Raw genomic sequence first — 18,306 nt, forward strand, 5'->3', positions numbered from 1 at the left:
TGTAGTGACATCAATAAATATATCTTTTTATTTGTGCTTTTATATACATTGGAATGTGAAGATGATCCCAGAGGTTTTGGAAATAGTTCAGTATTGCACTTCCATAATCCACGATGTGGATACAGTGTTCGGTACATCATCTGCTTCACACGACGATCACTCCCTGCAGAGGAGGAAACATTATATGCACAGTTAGAATAAACATTTCAGAGAGAAGTTTAACTGCCGTTTGTCTTATTAAAAAAGTCATAATGTGCATGTTGGTCGAAAATAGTCAAAAAAAGTTGTAAAAGAAATCGTGGTATAGTCTGTCGAAAAAAAAAGGTTGTAAAAAACGTCGTAGTACAGTATGTCGAAAAAAGTCATAGTACAGTATGTCGAAAAAAAATTCAGTGTCGTAAAAGTCATATAGTTTGTTGTAAAAAAAAAAAAAGTCATAGTACAGTTTATAGAAAAAAGTCGTAAAAAAAAAAGTTACCATTTCGAAAAAAAACTAAGTCATAGTATATGTCGTAAGAAGTCGCAGTATAGTAGGTCAAAACATTTAAGTAAGCTCAAAGTTACCGACTGTAGCTTTAATCCTCTTGTTTCCCATTAAAAGCTTCTCAGAGGATATAAACAGCTTCCCTTGCTGTGAAGAATCTCTGTCAGATATTACCGTACTCTCCTGCCCCACTGCCTCAGAATGAATGGTACACATTCCCAAACATATCACAGTGAGTTGTGTCTCTTCCTGTTTTATGTCTTTACGTTCTCCACTGTCATTTGTTTACCTTGCCGAGTTCAGGGAAGAGCTCCTGCACGGCGATGTCCAGCAGGACGTACGTCATCTGAGGAGACACAGCAGCAGAGACAAAGTCGTTAGAGAGGACGCCAGGAAGCAGTGATCCCATCTGCCTTTCACACTGGTTAGTATCGACAGAAAGTAGCATTGAATGCCTGGTCAGATCAACCTCCGGCTCTGAGAAGTGAAGCCAATGCAGAAGGTCCTTTAAACCTGCATTCTCTCTAACAGCCAGCAGGGGGAAACTAGAGATTGAGACCATAAACTCATGTTTACAATATTTACTGAGGGAATAAATCAAGTGAGAAGTAGGCTCATTTTCTCAGAGACTTCTATACAACCAGAGGAGTCGCCCCCTGCTGGCTGGTAGAGAGAATGCAGGTTTAAGGCAACTTCAGCATTGGCTTCACTTCTCAGACCCGGAGGTTGCTCGGTTGGAACGAAATGGAGTTCCTTCAGTGCTACGTACAAAACGATTGTGTCTTGCAGTGATTGTACATTTAATGGTCATCTTTACCAACTAATATTTACTGCAGATCTGTTGCATTAATGTTGTCATGGTGTAGAGTGGTTCTGTTTACCTGCTTGTTGAGGACAGGCTGCTGGAAGCCGTCAAAGAGGAGCCGGATGCCTTCGTATTTAGCCTCCTGGCCGATGCACTTCACCACATAGTCTGAAAATCAAAAACACACTTTAAATGTATTGAACGACATGAGACGATTCATCTGTGGTTGTGTTTGATCTAGTCTAAAGTTTGAATGTAGAACTATCTCTTTACTGACCTGGTAAATACTTCATCATCTCATCGAACGTCTGCTTGGCTCTGATCTGTTTGTCCTCGGTGGTTCGCTCCTCGCAGCTCTCACAGAACACGGCGTCTGAGGGAAGAAAAAATGACAACATGAAGCACAGAATTCAACTTCATGAAAAACACAGCATCTATTTTTCTTTCTGTTTCTGAAGGTCGGAGACAGAAGAGGAGTTGATGACTGCAGATACTCAAACCAGCACACATGGATGCTGACTGTTACTAAAGCAGGAAGCTACATCCACACTAATACGTTTTTGTTTATGAAGACAGCTTCCCTCCTGCACATGTAGGCTGTAGTAGCTTTATAAAATACAGAATTTAGCAGAGACAACAAAGTCAGCAATGCTTGTAACTCCTTATCCATGTTGAAATTAACCACTTTTTTTGTTTTCTTCTGGAAAAGGTTCACGTGACGAACCAGAGAAGGACACGTCAGGACTGATGAGATCCAATCAAGAAGACGTGGGCGTCTGCATCATCGTTTTCAAAATGTCTCCGTTTCTGTCCATCCAGACTAAAACGCAACCCCGGAGTTTTAAAACGGGGTCAGCAGCACTTTCAAACGTCTAAGTTTCAGAGGCTGGAAAACGGCGCAGTAGTGTGGACGTGAGGCGTAAACGTAGCACAAGTTACGTGTTGTAAAACAAAAACGTATTAGTGTGGATGTAGCCTTAATAGGGATGTTAATAATTAACCATTTAACCGACAATAAGCATTTTAACCGATTAATGCTATTGGTTAAATGAAATGTTAATAATTAATTAAAATGCTGAGGTTTTTAAAGGTTTTTGTTTCCCCGGCACAAAATGGGAGTAAATAACCGCAAAAACAAAATCAACAAAAACATCAGTATCAGCCACGAATTTTGCAACCGTGCATCCCGACTGAATACTTCCCATATTGTTCATTGTCTTCTGAAACGCACCTCTGAGCTGTGTGATGAGGGAGACCATGTGGTGCTCCTGGAGGACCTGCTCCAGTTTGGACTGCATGTACTGGTCCATGTAGGCTTCAAACGTGTTCTTGAGGAGGATCCTCCCGGCAGCCAGACAGTGGTGCAGCCAGTCCGCCGTGTGGAACACCATCCGACCTGTCAGTGAAAACACAGACGCAGACACAAGAGTCAAAACAGAGAGAGACTGGCGGGGAAGAAACACGAGACAAGTTGTTTTTAGAACAGATTCAATTCCTCATGTACAAATTTGTTTATCAGCACGTTTGAAAGTCATTTGGCAAATTATAGCCACACAATTAACAATCACGTACGGAAGAGAAATCTGAACCAAAGAACGTATGTTTGACCTTCTAAAGTTCTTTCTATCCGTAGAGTTAAATTATGAACGGTACTCTCCTCCACCCTCGAGACATTAGTTGATCACTTACCGACGTACATCATGTAGTCATACATGCCGTCTACAGAGATCATCTCCATGAAGTAGTTGTGCTTGTGTTTCCTCTCCGAACTCTCCGACAGGTTTGCGTTGTTCTTGAACAGGTCGTTGAAGAGCTGCAGGTGAAAAGTGAATCATCAGCAGAGTGTCACCAATTTGTAAATTGGCCGTGTCAGTTTGTCCTCGCCAAAATGTAGCGTAAGTTTGGAGCGTTATTTATCCTCCTTCCTGACAGGCTAGTATGACATCATTGATACCGATGGATTCATCAGGTTTCTAGTTTCATAAGACAGCTTTAAAACTGAGCCGCTACAACTACAACCTAAAAATCACAAGTTGCGTTAATGCGAAATTAATAGCATTAAAACAAATTTGCGTTAACTTTGACAGCCCTGAATTCTACACATTTCCACTAGAATTTAAAAAGTTCTGTGGTAATAGACTGACAGATTGAATTGATCTTTTAATGCCAGGATCAATATATTTGCTTCATCTGAGTCTATGTGGAGGTAGAAGGAAGTTACAACATCGTGCTCCGGTGTGAGCAGGAGCGAGAGATGTTTAGTTTGTGTTTTTACCTTCTTGTTGTTCTCGGCGGTGGGGCTGAGGATGGTCAGCTCCGGTCGGCTGGGTTTGGGTTTGGGCGACTCGCAGGAGTTGAAGAAGGACTGGATGAAAGGGTCCAGGTTCTGTCCTTTCTGGAAAACAGGAAAACACATCATCAGTGACATGTTGAAGTAGTCACGTCAGGGATAACGTTCAGCGATAATTACAATCATTTGACTCAAAAACGGTCCTCCAGAGTCCGACAACAGAACTGATGATTGACCAATCAGAACAAAGCCGTGTAATAAAAGGTGATAAAGTATGTCTATGAATATTTTATATGAGTTTACAGTTAATTATAATTTCTCCATGGTGTTGAGGAGTTGTATCTTTGGTTTATGACATTTTGCCAGTAACACATGTTGACTTCTTGCTTCTTCACTAAATATGTTGTTTGTACGCCCCCTGGTGTTTCAGACAGCATGTTAGCTTAGCATAAAAACTGCAAACTGAAGAATCTATTGCAGGGAAGGAGGCGTTGCACATGGAAATAAAGACACATATTTTAAAAATAGCGACATTATGAATCATCATTTGAGCTCCGGAGGGACTCACCTCTTTGATCAGCTTCCCCGGGACAGACTTGAACATTTTTCCTGTAAAAAAAAAAAACAAAGACTGAAGACTTGGAATTGTAAATTTGGACAAACAGATATTACAACATGATTAATTCATATTATCATGAGTTCCCTGAAGGTTGATAAACTATATAATATTGAATTATCACCAACAGGACACTGGAGTAAGATTCATACTCTTTTTTTATTTTGACCTGGATGAGATAATAAAAATAGAAATCCATAATGTGTACATACCCAGGTTGACATCAGGCAGCATCCGGTCCAGGAACTGAGACTCCATGCTGTGAGGAGACAGGAAGTCGGCCAACAGCTGACTGTTGCTGAGCTCTGAATGCTGCAGGAGTCTCTGCAAACACACACACAGACACACCAGGTAGCTTAGTAGATTTACACTTTTATGCATTTCATTGCATCTTTGTTATTGTGTAACGCGTGTTGGGACCACGCAACTCAATCAGCAGTGAAATATAAATATTGGATCAGAAGCCAATAAAACGGCACCGTTTGTTTCATACCTGTAAATATTCCTCAAACTCTTCCCTCTTGGATTGGAGAAACTCACAATTCTTCGGTCCTATAATTCTTTTGGATGGAAGCTGAGCATCTGCAAATGTGCCTGGAAAATGGTGAATGAATGTAGATTATCCATCCATCCATCTGCAACCGCTTATCCCGTTAGGGGTCGCGGGGGGGCTGGAGCCGATCCCAGCCGACATTGGGCGAAGGCAGGGTACACCCTGGACAGGTCGCCAGTCCATCGCAGGGCTAACACATATAGACAGACAACCATTCACGCTCACATTCACACCTACGGGCAATTTAGAGTCCACAATTAACCTAACCTGCATGTCTTTGGACTGTGGGAGGAAACCGGAGTACCCGGAGAAAACCCACGCTAACACGGGGAGAACATGCAAACTCCACACAGAAGGGTCCCAAGCTGGATTCGAACCTGCAACCCTCTAGCTGTGAATGTAGATTATTATAGAGAAATATATATATATCAATATATATACATATATTGATATATATCAATATATATATATATATATATTGATATATATCAATATATATATCTATATATATATAGATATATATCTATATATATATAGATATATATATCTATATATCTTTATATATATAGATATATATATTTCAATATATATATATATATATATCTCAATATATATATATATATATATATATATCAATATAAAAAATATATATATATTGATATATATATCGATATATATATATCAATATATATATCGATATATATATCAATATATATATAAATATTTATTTATATATATATATATATTATATAAGGAAACAACAGTGTTTTTAAGTGTTACCGTGGAACTCGGTGAGTTTGGATTCGAGTACGTAGAACTCCAGATATCTTCTGTAGACCGACCACTTCTCAGTTTCATGACCAACTGCAGGAAGAGAACAACAAATTACAACATTATATATATAAGTAGAGAATCGTTGATGATAAAACTGATAGTTTAAATGTGAAAAGTCTCCGTTCTATATCAAAAATGTTATTTTATTTAGGGCTGTCAACGTTAATAATTGCACGTTATTAGTGTTATAAGCAGAATATTTAGTTATATAAAAACATGTTGTGAATTTTGGAAGTGATTACAGACTGTATGTCTTGACCTTTGGACTGGGTCATGGTCTAATGTCCAACACTATGAACCAGAGGGTTTGTGTTTTACCGCCCCGTTCACTCACCTTCCTTCCGGTCCTTGCGGTCCACGTCGATGCAGAAGACGGGGATCTTCTCCCTCTTGACCTCGTCGTCGTAGATGTCGATGTAGGGGATGGTGATGCTCCAGGCCAACAGGTTCCTCAGGGAGCCCGGCGTGCTGGCCGGCTCGGCGGGGGAGTCGTCCTCCATCACGACAGTCGCCTCCTCCACCTGCAGGGAGACAAATGGTAATGTCAAAATTTAACATAAATCACAACAACGAATTTGTAAATTAAATGTGTATAATGTGTTGACCAAAACTGACGAGTTTTATTCATTAAAGAAAGTTGATTAAATAAAAAAAAGTAACTCATTTATTTATTCAAATTGAGGATTTTGTTCGAGGATTTGTAATTTTATTTTAGGGTGATGACGTCGGGGGGGCTCATGCAGGGGATCTTCAAGGAGAAAAGGTTGGGGACTACTATTCTACAAGTCTACAAGTATAACTCGGGTTTAAAATGTAAAAGGAGATGAATTGATTTAATGTTTAGACGCGTGAAAAAGAAACACTCACCAGATCTTCGTCGAAGTCGTTCATGGCGCTGGGCAGCATGGATCCCTCCATGGTCGTGCTCTTGAACACGCCTTTGATTTTGCTGCCGATTCTGCTGATCCCGAACGTCTCCCCGCGCTTTGACATGTTTCTACGGGCAACAGAGAAATACGAGGATACGTGAAGGAGCGTCTAATCAGCATTAATACTACACAACCCCACAAATCTATTCTGAAACAAATCCCTCTTCCTCTCCTCGTGCTTCTCTTTGTCATCATCGTGCTCAAATGTCAGTAGAAACATATTTATCTATCAAGTTTGACTTGTTGGCAGAGCGTTTCACTTTGTGCTTTGACAGCTGACATGCAGCAGACATGCAGAACAACTACAAGACGTTTTCATCCACCGGCCACGGCAGCATGTAGTCACTGAATACTCTTATTTCTAATGTTTAACCAGGATGTTTCAGTTTGGAAATAGAAAAGATTCACCTTCTAACAACGATGAAGCGTCGGGCAAAGTGCCCGATTGTGATGAGAAAGATCAAACAGGTTAATACTTTCCTGTTCCCAAACTCACCAAAGGAGCTTCTGCTATTTAAAAAAACGGCAGTAAGTCAGACTTTTACTGCGGCTGAGAGGGTGGTGGGTCAACGCCAACGATTCAGACTATTTAACTAACTAAAACTTGAATGCTTGGTCAGATTTCTGCCGATTTAAAAACAAATCTTGCAAATTTTAGACTGCATTTTATAAAAGTAAAGTTCTTGATTGGTTGCAAGACAAAAATCAAACTGATGCGTTTGAGAAGTTTCACTTATTTTGCTAAATAAAAGAAATGATTTTGTAGGAAAACATTTCTATGTGAGGTATCAAAAAAGATACACTGAAACTCAGGAATTGTATTTTTCATAATCGAAATCAAACGGTCACTTGCATTTGCAAAGCCTCTATTGTAATATCACACTGTCCTCGACTCCAACCGTCAACTACTGAGAGAGTAGTGAAGGACAGAGGACGGTGATGCAACATGATGCAGGTCTGAATTGTCGGCTTCAGGTAAACAAAACAAACAAACACTGCCAGACACAGACACTTTCATTGCTTTAAATTCAACCAGTCATCAACAGACACGCGTGTCTTCTTCAGCAGCTCTATCGTCTCAAACATGAAGTTAAAACCAAAGAGCAAGCATCAGCATAACATGTAAACAAACACAAAAGCCCAGCAGCGGCTCCTGATGTTAGAGGGATAGTCTGGACGTTTCGCAGTGAGGTTGGGCATATCACGCCATCAAATGTGACTTTAGTGTAAACAAACATGGCGGACGACGGGCAGGAAGAATTAGTGATGTTAGTTTTTACTTTGCACTGAAAATTGAGGAAGGATGGATGGATGAAGTCATGGAGACACGTTGTTTTTAAAAAGTCCTAAAAATAGAAAAAAAAAAAAAAAAAAAGTAACGTAATTTTTTGAAATAGTCAAAAAAAATTCTGAAAAAAGATTTAAAAAAGAAATGTCCGAAAAAATAGTAAAAAAAAAAAAAAAAAGAAATGTCCAAGAAAAAGTAAAAAATCTGAGAAAAAGTAAAAAAAAAAAAAAAAAAAATGAGAAAAAGTAAAAACGTGTCAGAAAAAGTAAAGAAAAGTCCTAAAAACAGTAAAAAATAAATAAATAAATAAAAAGTTGGAAAAGGTAAAAAAAAAAAATTCTGAAAAAAGATTTAAAAAAGAAATGTCCGAAAAAATAGTAATAAAAAAAAAAAAGAAATGTCCAAGAAAAAGTAAAAAATCTGAGAAAAAGTAAAAAAAAAAAAAAAAAAACAGAAAAAGTAAAAACTTGTCAGAAAAAGTAAAGAAAAGTCCTGAAAACAGTAAAAAAAAATAAATAAATAAAAAGTTGGAAAAAGTAAAAAAAAAAGTTAAAAAAAAAAGTCAGAAAAAAGTTGAAAAAAAAAAAAAAAAAGACAGAAAAAAAAAATGCCCAGAAAAGTAAAAAAAAAAAAAAAATGTCGGAGAAAAAAGTAAAAACGTGCCAGAAAAAAGTAAAAAAAAAAGTCCTAAAAACAGTAAAAAAAATAAATAAATAAAAAGTTGGAGAAAAAGTAAAAAATAATGTCCGAAAAAAAGTAAAAAAAGTAAAAAAAAAGTTGAAAAAAAAAAAAAAAAATCAGAAAATGTCGGAAAAATGGTTTAAGAAATGTCAGAGAAAAAGTAAAAAAAATGCCCAAAAAAGTAAAAAAAAAAAAAAATGCCGGAGCCCTGGTAGCGGTAAAGATATTATAAATATAAAGCGTACAGCTACAGTAGGTAATACTATGGAGAAGTACCTCACATAACCACACTGAGAAACATCAGAACTATCCCCTTTGTTAGATTCTCAGAGCAGCCTACAGTGAGCTATCCTGCATCTGCATGCATCAGACTGTGTTTGCATCCAGCATCTTTCAGGCAGCAGACTGTGTGAGGCCGGGCAACATGCCGAAGACCTACTTACCTGTTTTCTTCCAAACTGAAGCTATTTCTGGAATAAGATGCACAAGCAGCTAATGTTGACAAAACACCTCGAAGGGATGTGAGCAAAACTTAAAGCTGTTCTCGCTACTAGACGCTGGTACAGTGTAAAAACACTTATCATAGTATCGTCCTCAAAAACATCTTTTGGTGGACTGCATACTTAATTTTACAATCTTACATTCTTAAGCTCATTTTAAAGCTATTATTAATTCAACAAAAATCAAATAATTACTGTGTAAATAAGCCAGTTTACCTAAGTGTTCCAATACTCACGGCATTGATCGTATCATGTACATCACAAGATTAGTATCTTATCATGAATTAACTTGGTGAAATTCTATTCTTTTCATGGGAGGTGTTTTCATCACATTTTTAACCCTCTTTCTGTTTGCTATTTCTGCCACATGAAAGATAAATTAAAATAAAACTAAAAGTCTAAATTATACAACAATCCAGATCACAAACCTGTTGATTCTTGAGTTCCTTGTCGGAGACTCTGCTCCCCTCAGCAGGTGTCTGAAGTACTAAACAACAGGAGAGGAGACACAGTCAGTGTACAAAGAAAACCTAATAAAAACAACAACTAATCTGACATGAAGTCTGGAGAAGTCTAAATGTTTGGTAGTATTCGTTCTGGCTCGCTGAGGTTTGTTTTAGTTGACTGATACGGAACGGATATGACGTCTCGTTACTCAGACTACAACAATAAAAGCGGTAACTTCCTTCTACCTTCACATAGACCCAAATGAAGCAAATACATGGAGTACTGTTCAGTACTTGAGTAAATGTACTTACTTACTTACTTAGCAACGTACTGTGAGTCTTTATTTTGAACACATGCTCATACAGAACCTGGAGATGTGTTTTGTTTTATAGTGTGGGTGACAGAGCTTCTGAGGTCTTACTTCATCGCTGTGACAGAACATCGGGGTGAAGACTCTCTCCAGCAGAGACAGGACGTGTTCGTAGGCCTCGAACAGGCAGCGCATCGTCTGCAGCTTCACCACGGCGACGTACGGACCTTTAGCAACTGAGAGGGAGAGGGAGAGGGAGAGAGAGACGGCGTGTGGTTAAACTGAGAGTTTACACTGGAGACAAACAGGAAACACTTAAACGCGTTTTGTACACATATAGAAGTGCAATTCTAAATTGTTTAAAGAGTAGCTCAACAACAGGCTGAAGACCAGTGTTTCACTGTTTCCCCTCTGAATACATCTAGCATCACCCAACAGTGATGTCACGGGGTACTGCAGTACACATGTACATCACTGCAGCAAACAGAGAAGTTAAACCATTGGAGGTCAGAAAAAGAGAGAAAAGATTTCCAGCTGCAGTTAAGTTGCTCTTCCTGTAAGTCCAATAAATAGTTCATCTATGGCAGAGGTCAGCAACCTTTACTATCAAAAGAAAAAAATAAATCTGTCTGGAGCGGCAAATCATGTGATCATTGTGATGAAGGTAACACAGTTTATAGTCTAAGTATATAGTATATAAGTCTAATGCAGTGAGGGACAAAGAGACAATGTACTACGGAGTATTAGGGCCACATTGAGGGAAAACACATCTGAGATTTACACAATAAAGTCAGAATATTACAAGAAAAAAGTGGTAATATTACGAGAAAAAAGTCGTAATATTACGAGAAAAAAGTCATAGCTCTATGAGAAAAAAAGTTGTGATATTACGAGAAAAAAAGAAAATAACACATAAAATGACTACTTTATAATATTCTGACTTTATTCTCGAAATCTCAGATTTATTGTTTTCCCTCAATGTGGCCCTAATACTCCGTCGTACCGTCGTACCATAGACCTACAACAATGATAAATAAAAATGAAAATGTAAACAAACAGTTATTCATTTCCATTTTTATAAATCCACAGGGAGCCACTGGAGAGGAGCTAAAGAGATGCAGGTTGCTGACCCCTGATCTATGGACTAAAATGTAATTTTTTATCTTGAAGTTGAGTGTTTGGCAGCAATATCAGCATCATCAAATTACGAGAGTTCAATAATGAGCATGAATTTCTCTCATTAACAAAAGCTCCAAAATGTATATTGTGTCACAGTGTACGAGTTTACACCGGTTTGATTTTATCAAAGTAAACGTCGTCACTGAGGGTAAATTATAGCCTCTTACTGTTCCTGATCTCCTCCACGATGAACGGGTCAAAGCTGATCTTGTCGATGCTTTCGTCCAGGCAGTAGGTCTCGTAGATGTGCAGCACCTCGCCGTGAAGACGCTGCAGCTCAGAGTCCTTCAGATCCGGACTCAGGATCTTATCGTTGAACTCCTCTGGAGGAGAACAACGAGAGGTTTTATACATTCGGACGGACATATTCATGTTACAGGCCTGAATAGTTGCTACTGAAAAAAGCTGTCAACATTTCTGGATGGATACTGAGTCAAGTGCGACACCTATTGGTAAAATTCTGTATACCAGAAGTATATGGAACATATCAGAGGGTTAAGTGTGCAGCAAGGTTTACGTCTGATGGTTTGTTCTTACCCACAGCGAGGCAGAACTGCAGCACGTGCACGGCTCCTTCCTGCTTCAGGAAGTTCATGAAACGAAAGAGGAGATCCTGCTGCTCCCTGATCTCCTTCAGGTCCAACTTCAGCACCTACACCACCAGAGGGAGACGTTTCGTTATCCTCATTACAGGACAGGTTTCAAAAGGTAAGGTAAGATGTCTTTCCCTTTTTCATTTGACATAACAGAAGTCTGTCGGTCTGTAGTGAATCAGGTCTCTCTTTCTCTCAGTGAGGTACTCACGGACGCCTTTTTGCCGCTGACGTCTGCGTACTTCTGTAAAAATGGAACCGGGACAGACGGAGGATCCGTGGCTTCTTCTGGCTGGAGACACAAAAAACAGGATTTTATCTAAATGAATTAATATCAATACATTCAGAAGTGTAAGCTGTGGAGCAGCACATCTTTATTGCTAAAAGAGTTTTCCTCATTAAATGAGTATGGTTTCTTTTCCCAACTGGATAAACAGTATCTGAACTTTTCACTGATTCAGGTGTAAGGTAAGGAGGTCAGTATTCCTGAAATGTTCTTTTCACTTACTGGAGTTTCATCAAGAAATATCAGCACCATGAGGTTCACAGTATCCTGAAAAACAAAGAGAACATTTAAACGTCCTCATTGCTGCTGATTCATGACACCGCCAGAACAAACATCAATCCTGCTCTACTTACAGGGTCGGCCATGAAGTCCATGGTCGGTAACATGACGGATCCGGCCATCACCTCCCTTAGCAGCAGAGCCAGAGACCTGAACAACGACAACACAGTTACAACTGTTAATACAGTATCATTTGGTTTGATCATTAACAGCCACTCAGACCTTCAGATACAAACAGTGAGCTTGAGATTGTAGTTAATACTTAAAGTCATTCTACATTAGAAGCTAACTAAATCCAGTCCTGGATGTCATCCAGGTTAATCTCTTCCTACCTGCAGTCTGTTGCTTTGGGCGGCATGACGAAGGGAAACAGCATCTCAGTCAGCTTCCTCAGGTAGAGCAGCTCGTCTCTGCGGCTGCGCAGAGCGATGTGAAGGTCGGCGTCGTATTCATCCAGAGCCGCCTGCTGTAAACCCTCCACGTTCTTCACTGCACACACAGACACACAGACACACACACACACACACACACACACACACACACACACTAACATCAGTGACACAGTGGATGCTACTGTAGGCTTTAAGAGCAGATCAAAACCAAGATTCATACCAGCTTTTCACGTCTTTATCTATGCTGCTGAGAGTAAATAAACCAAAACACAATAAACAGTACGACCACGGCACAAACACGAGGTTACAACACAGTCTTCCTGATCAGATTTGTTGCATTAATTCACAGGCTAATCCTTAATATAAAGCACAATTATAAACATCACCAACAGTGTTTGTGGTGATATTTCTTTATTTGAATCGCCAGCTTTAACGTCACAGTTCTAGTTCTAGTTTTAGGAGGTGACACTTTCACCATCTCTAGATTATATTTAGCTTGAAGTTAAATGTAAAACAAAACATAAATTAATATAAATAAATGAAATAATGAGTGATATGTTAATACATCATTTCAAATGCAAAGTCAAGCAAAGTGCAGTTCAGATTGGTGCGTACCTTTTTCTTGAGCTTTTGCAATAATTTCAATGTGCTTCATCACAGCTTTCATCACTTTGTCTGCAAACACAGCGGGGACGTCAACCTGACAAACAGAGGGGCAACATTAGTGAGAGACAGTAAACACTTTGGGGATTAAAAAACACAATAATAAAGCATATGTTTTTATGCCCATCTGAGATCCAGTGTGATTATGCATAAATCTCCTTTTTGCATTTGAATGTCTACTGACTGCTTGAGCTATCGGCTTCTTCTTCATCTGTAGCGGCTTTACTGATGCAAATTATAGCAACTTCAACCCGGTCCTTCTCCCATGAATGATGTTGGATTAAGGGGACCTCTAAGACTTTAAAGGACATTCTGGGACTCCAAGGAACCACAGACTTGTATACTGCTATGTAACCCAGCTTCTTTTTTCTTCTCCTATAAATGCATATAATGTCATATGCTGTTGCGTATTTCACCTCACACAGGATGACCCTGTCCGTCTTTTGTTGTCTGGATTGTTTGTGTTGTTTGTTATAAAACAACAAAAAGTTAAGTATTAAAAAAAGGAGGGGGCAACTTTGAATGTTGTGTTTACAACCGACAAATCCTAATGATTGTGCCTTTAAATAAAAAATATATGACAAACCTTGTGAGCCCGGCGGAGGAGCACCGAGGAGAAGAAGCGAAAGGTCATCCTCACTTCGTCCACGCACGCCTCGTCATCTGTGATGTCCCTGAAAACCAGAGGAGGGGCTTTATAACAACTTCTACATGTGTGTCTGTAAAAACTGAAAGGCCCAGAAACACCAAGCTGACATCAAAGAACTAGCGGCAGTGAAGGCTGACTGTTGCGTCGCCTCACGTTTCCTTTGTATTGGCCAAAAGGTTGCACTCAAACACACCACAAAGACGACAGCTGACGGCCAGTTAGCACGTACGCTCTGCGCCTGCGTGAGAGGAAATAACTCTCCACACCAGCAGGCGGCGGTAGTCTGTGTTCATCATTCAAAAAGGGAAACAGGTAGACCGAGGACGGCGGATATAAAAGCCTGAATCGGCCGAAAAACCTCCAACACGGGCAGACTAGACGGTGCGGGACATACCGCAAAAACTAGACCGACAGACGCTCACCGACGGCCCCAAACTGTCTGACGGCCGACCGTCGGCTTGGTGTGTCGGTACCTTAAGACAATAAAACACTTTGGGTTTTCTTCTTACCTGTACCAGGGGTACACAAAGTTCTCCAGAACTAACTCGAACACCTGCAGGTCGGAGACAGCAAAAGTTAGAAGAGTTCAGAAATAACTTGAACTGATGACATTTTACATTTAATAACAGACACATACGACCAAAATGTAAAGTGTAATTTTGTAAGTCAATGTCAGAAGGATTCATTAAAACGGTAGGAAGTATGTTTCACAATCATATTGTCTGTATAATATACACATTTAATTTGAGTATAAAACCGTTGACATGTATCCATCCACTGAGGTACCTCTGCTATTGAAGCGTCCACTTTTGAATGAACCTTCAGGTTCAACCACGGCTGGTAGTTTTCAAGGAGCAGCGTCGGCCTGCAAAGACAATTGGAGCATATTATTATCAGTGTGTGCTTCTTCAACACATCTCTGCTCACCAAGAGAAATACAGAAAGCACGAATTCAATCATTCCAGCTATGATCCTAATACTAGGTTTGCTAAGGTTTTTTTGTTTGTCTGTTTTTCTTGTTTTTGAGGGCTGCATCTGGAGAGATTACACATATCATCAGTGTCTGCTCAGAGATGATGTGAACGTACCGGTGACGGTTGCACTTGACCTTCCCACACACAGCACAGCTGTGGCCCAGAGGAAACAACTCCTGCTCCTGTCGCTGTTGGAGGGAAAAAAAGATTCACATATTTCCTTTATCTGTTATTTTATCCCACACTATATATATACATATATATATATACATATATATATGTATATATAAACGTGGAAAACATCTCTGTGTACATAAACACCACACTGCTCCACATATATTCACATTTAAATATAAATCAATGGTGCTTCTTAGCTGACTGTGTCAGACCTACTTTGTGCCTCGGCTTCACGGTGAAGAAGATATTTGGGAGAAGGGACTCCGGTCCGAGGGAGCAGTAGAAAGTGGTGACGCCAGCCAGGAACGACCAGAAGATCATCAGGATGTGGAGATAGCTGGAGGGAGAATATTGGACGGCATTAAAACAAACCAAAAACACTCACTCACACTGCTCAGATACAATACAAAGGAGCTGTAATCAGTGTTTAATCATGGGCTCATCCCTCTGTTTGATTTTAGATAAAGTGAAAGCTTTTAATGTTCCATCCATTGAGCCATAATACTTTTTTTTTTTTTTTTTTTTAATCGATTAATAATTTCTGTCATATTTCCAGTCAAAACAGTGAGAAAAAAATACTACACATTCTCACATTTTCATCAGCTCTAGCTTTCAAAAGTCAAACCACTGAGGACAGAAAACTGGCTTTTATCCAACGGCTGTGAAGAAAGCAGGGAAGGCTGTCTTCATGTTTGCTGTCAAACTGAACACACGTGGGTCAAGTTCAGGTTAACATTTCACCGTCTTTGCTACGCTACGCCCAACGGGGCAAAGTCACGGGGCAAAGTCACGGGGCAACGTCACGGGGCAACGTCACGGGGCAACGTCACCGCAAAGTCACAAGCTCTGCAGATTTAGGTGGAATATGATGGAAACTACCACAAAGAAAAGGAAGAGCAGCTACAACAGAGACTGTGAAACTACTTAGAAGTATTTATGAGCCGGTGGAAGGAGATTCTCTGAGGTTTTGTTGTGAGATTTGATAGTTATTTTTCAATTTCACACAACGACATGATGCGACACAGTTCATGTGAGTCTCACAAGAAAACACAAAAAGAGATGTACCTATCTATGGATGCATTTGGGAAAAGCATACAGATGTTATGAGATAAGGGACAGAATAGAAATGTTTATTATTTAAGTTAGAGACTACCTCTCAGCCTTGGTAACGTGTCCCACACAAACTTTGTCCCACATTTGGTTTGTTGGGATCTGGTCACCCCGAGTAGGGGTCCTTGAAAAGTGTGAAACGGTTTGGGAACCACTGCTTTAAGGCAAAGATAATGGGGATAATGATTTGCTCCTATAAACTAACTACAAAATCGATTGTAAACAAACAGAGATATATAGCAGCTCTTCCCTGATAACAGCAGGAGGACAGACATCACATGACTCTCTCAGTATCAGAGACAACCTGACTCTCTCTCCACACCCCCCTAATAAAACACACACTTTATTCCCCTGATGTTTTTACCTGTTGAGCAGCAGAGTGAGCGCCACCATAGAGATGAACAGGAAGCAGAAGACTGGATACTGACGACCAGCTTCTCTCAGGACGTCGATCTTCAGCCCTCGTTTCACATTCTCCACATACGTTAAGAGATCTGCCATCCTGTCAGAGGACCTGCTGACAGCATCAATACACATTTATTATAACACTATTAACTAGAATATCAGCATTGACAGCATTAAAGGTCCCATATTATACAAAATGTACATCTTTGTCTTTTATATTATAAAACAGGTTTTAAGTGATTATATAAATACTGTGAAAGTATCGAAACACTCAATCCACAGGGAAATACACACAGCCCGTATTCAGAAACTCTGCATTTGAAACAAGCTGTTAGGATTTCTGCCCATTTGTGATGTCACGAATATACAATATTTAGACCCTTGACACAGTTTTAAACATTCTAAATGTGTCCCAGTTTATTTCCTGTTGCAGTGTATGTGAATGACATCAGCTGACAGGAAGTAAACATGAACCCAGGCTGTTGCCTAACAACGCAATTCTGTTGCAATTCTGTCAAAATGCGCTAAAACGGAGCGTTTCAGACAGAGGGTAAATATATTATATATTCAGGAAGACAGTATGAGGAAAATAAAGTGTTTTTTTAACATTACAGCATGTAAACATGTTCTAGTAGAAACACAAAATACAATATGAACCTGAAAGTTAGCACGATATGGGACCTTTAAAACACATTTATTATTACACTATTAACTCAGACAGACGTTCATAATGGAGCTTTATCTGTTTTAATGAGTTATACAGAGTCAAAGTGAAGTTACACACGTTTAACATGTGAGTGTGAACTATGTCAACGACAGCTAGCAGGAGTTAGCTCAGCTAGCTCAGTTAGCTCAGTTAGCTCAGTTATCCCAGTTAGCTCAGTTAGCCCAGTTAGCTCAGTTAGCCCAGTTAGCCCAGTTAGCCCAGTTAGCTCAGTTAGCTCAGTTAGCCCAGTTAGCTCAGTTAGCTCAGTTAGCTCAGATAGCTCAGTTAGCTCAGATAGCTCAGTTAGCTCAGATAGCTCAGATAGCTAGCTGGGCTATCAGTTGGTAGTTTATAGCTTTAGAGACTTACAGTGGTGAACTATCGGAGTTCTTCTTCATATAAAACAAGACATGTTATCCTCCAGCTTCAGTCTTCAGCTGATGAACAGACTCGAGCCGGATCAATGATCCTAAAGTGTTTTACTTCATGTTTTCCTGAATAGTTTAAAGACTCTTCCTCCTCCAGAGGGAATGAGCTCTAATCCGACCGCGGGTTGCCAGATCCGTTACAGACTCACGGGTTGCCAGATCCGTTACAGACTCACGGGTTGCCAGATCCGTTACAGACTCATGGGTTGCCAGATCCGTTACAGACTCACGGGTTGCCAGATCCGTTACAGACTCATGGGTTGCCAGATCCGTTACAGACTCACGGGTTGCCAGATCCGTTACAGACTCACAGGTTGCCAGATCCGTTACAGACTCACGTAAATCCATCGCGATTTGTTATTCTCTTCATCTTCCTTGGTGTTTATTGGCGGTTGGTAAACCAGTTTAGAGATGAATTACCGCCGCCTATTGGACATATGGAGGACGGAACATGCCATAATAATAAATAAATAAATAAATGACTAAATAAATAAACTATTCAATTTATTCATGATTCTCTAATTTATTTACTCTTCTATTTCATTTTCCTTTTTATTTATTTATTCATTCATTCATTTATTTATTTATGTTTATTACATTTTAAATATATTTATTTAGTTTTGTATTTATTTCATTTTCCCTTTTATTTATTTATGTTTATTACATTTTAAATGTATTCATTTATTATTGTATTTTTTTTAAATTCCCTTATTTATTTACTCTTCTAT

At 39.4% G+C, this 18,306-nt stretch overlaps 1 protein-coding gene and 1 long non-coding RNA gene across 4 annotated transcripts in view; one reads left to right on the top strand and one right to left on the bottom strand.

Moving 5' to 3' along the window:
• The window catches only part of LOC119476787 (sorting nexin-14-like), a 24,041-nt gene continuing 5,735 nt past the window's right edge, over positions 1-18,306 (bottom strand). Inside the window, exons 2-32 of one of the 3 annotated variants that reach the window (XM_037750326.1) lie at positions 17,622-17,661; positions 17,520-17,590; positions 16,404-16,553; positions 15,146-15,266; positions 14,867-14,940; positions 14,565-14,643; positions 14,288-14,331; positions 13,716-13,803; positions 13,082-13,166; positions 12,407-12,563; positions 12,149-12,224; positions 12,018-12,062; positions 11,721-11,801; positions 11,454-11,568; positions 11,084-11,239; positions 9,849-9,973; positions 9,409-9,467; positions 8,924-8,950; positions 6,450-6,579; positions 5,917-6,103; positions 5,529-5,612; positions 4,689-4,789; positions 4,408-4,519; positions 4,148-4,188; positions 3,565-3,684; positions 2,979-3,102; positions 2,521-2,685; positions 1,567-1,662; positions 1,366-1,457; positions 774-830; positions 1-163 (exon numbers count right to left, since the gene is read on the bottom strand). In XM_037750326.1, coding sequence (XP_037606254.1) covers positions 146-163; positions 774-830; positions 1,366-1,457; positions 1,567-1,662; positions 2,521-2,685; positions 2,979-3,102; positions 3,565-3,684; positions 4,148-4,188; positions 4,408-4,519; positions 4,689-4,789; positions 5,529-5,612; positions 5,917-6,103; positions 6,450-6,579; positions 8,924-8,950; positions 9,409-9,467; positions 9,849-9,973; positions 11,084-11,239; positions 11,454-11,568; positions 11,721-11,801; positions 12,018-12,062; positions 12,149-12,224; positions 12,407-12,563; positions 13,082-13,166; positions 13,716-13,803; positions 14,288-14,331; positions 14,565-14,643; positions 14,867-14,940; positions 15,146-15,266; positions 16,404-16,553; positions 17,520-17,548 — 2,838 coding nt within the window. In that variant the 5' untranslated portion in view covers positions 17,549-17,590; positions 17,622-17,661 and the 3' untranslated portion in view covers positions 1-145. Of the gene's footprint in view, positions 164-773; positions 831-1,365; positions 1,458-1,566; positions 1,663-2,520; positions 2,686-2,978; positions 3,103-3,564; positions 3,685-4,147; positions 4,189-4,407; positions 4,520-4,688; positions 4,790-5,528; positions 5,613-5,916; positions 6,104-6,449; positions 6,580-8,923; positions 8,951-9,408; positions 9,468-9,848; positions 9,974-11,083; positions 11,240-11,453; positions 11,569-11,720; positions 11,802-12,017; positions 12,063-12,148; positions 12,225-12,406; positions 12,564-13,081; positions 13,167-13,715; positions 13,804-14,287; positions 14,332-14,564; positions 14,644-14,866; positions 14,941-15,145; positions 15,267-16,403; positions 16,557-17,519; positions 17,592-17,621; positions 17,664-18,306 lie in introns of those variants that run through there. The other 2 variants (XM_037750327.1, XM_037750325.1) reach the window with 2 other exon arrangements.
• On the top strand, positions 781-2,453 carry LOC119476790. The gene is made up of 3 exons (XR_005204106.1): positions 781-908; positions 1,748-1,881; positions 1,999-2,453. It is a non-coding gene; the product is annotated as an uncharacterized LOC119476790 (long non-coding RNA).

The sequence above is a fragment of the Sebastes umbrosus genome, chromosome 18 (assembly GCF_015220745.1).
Source record: "Sebastes umbrosus isolate fSebUmb1 chromosome 18, fSebUmb1.pri, whole genome shotgun sequence".
In the NCBI taxonomy this organism is placed as follows: Eukaryota; Metazoa; Chordata; class Actinopteri; order Perciformes; family Sebastidae; genus Sebastes; species Sebastes umbrosus.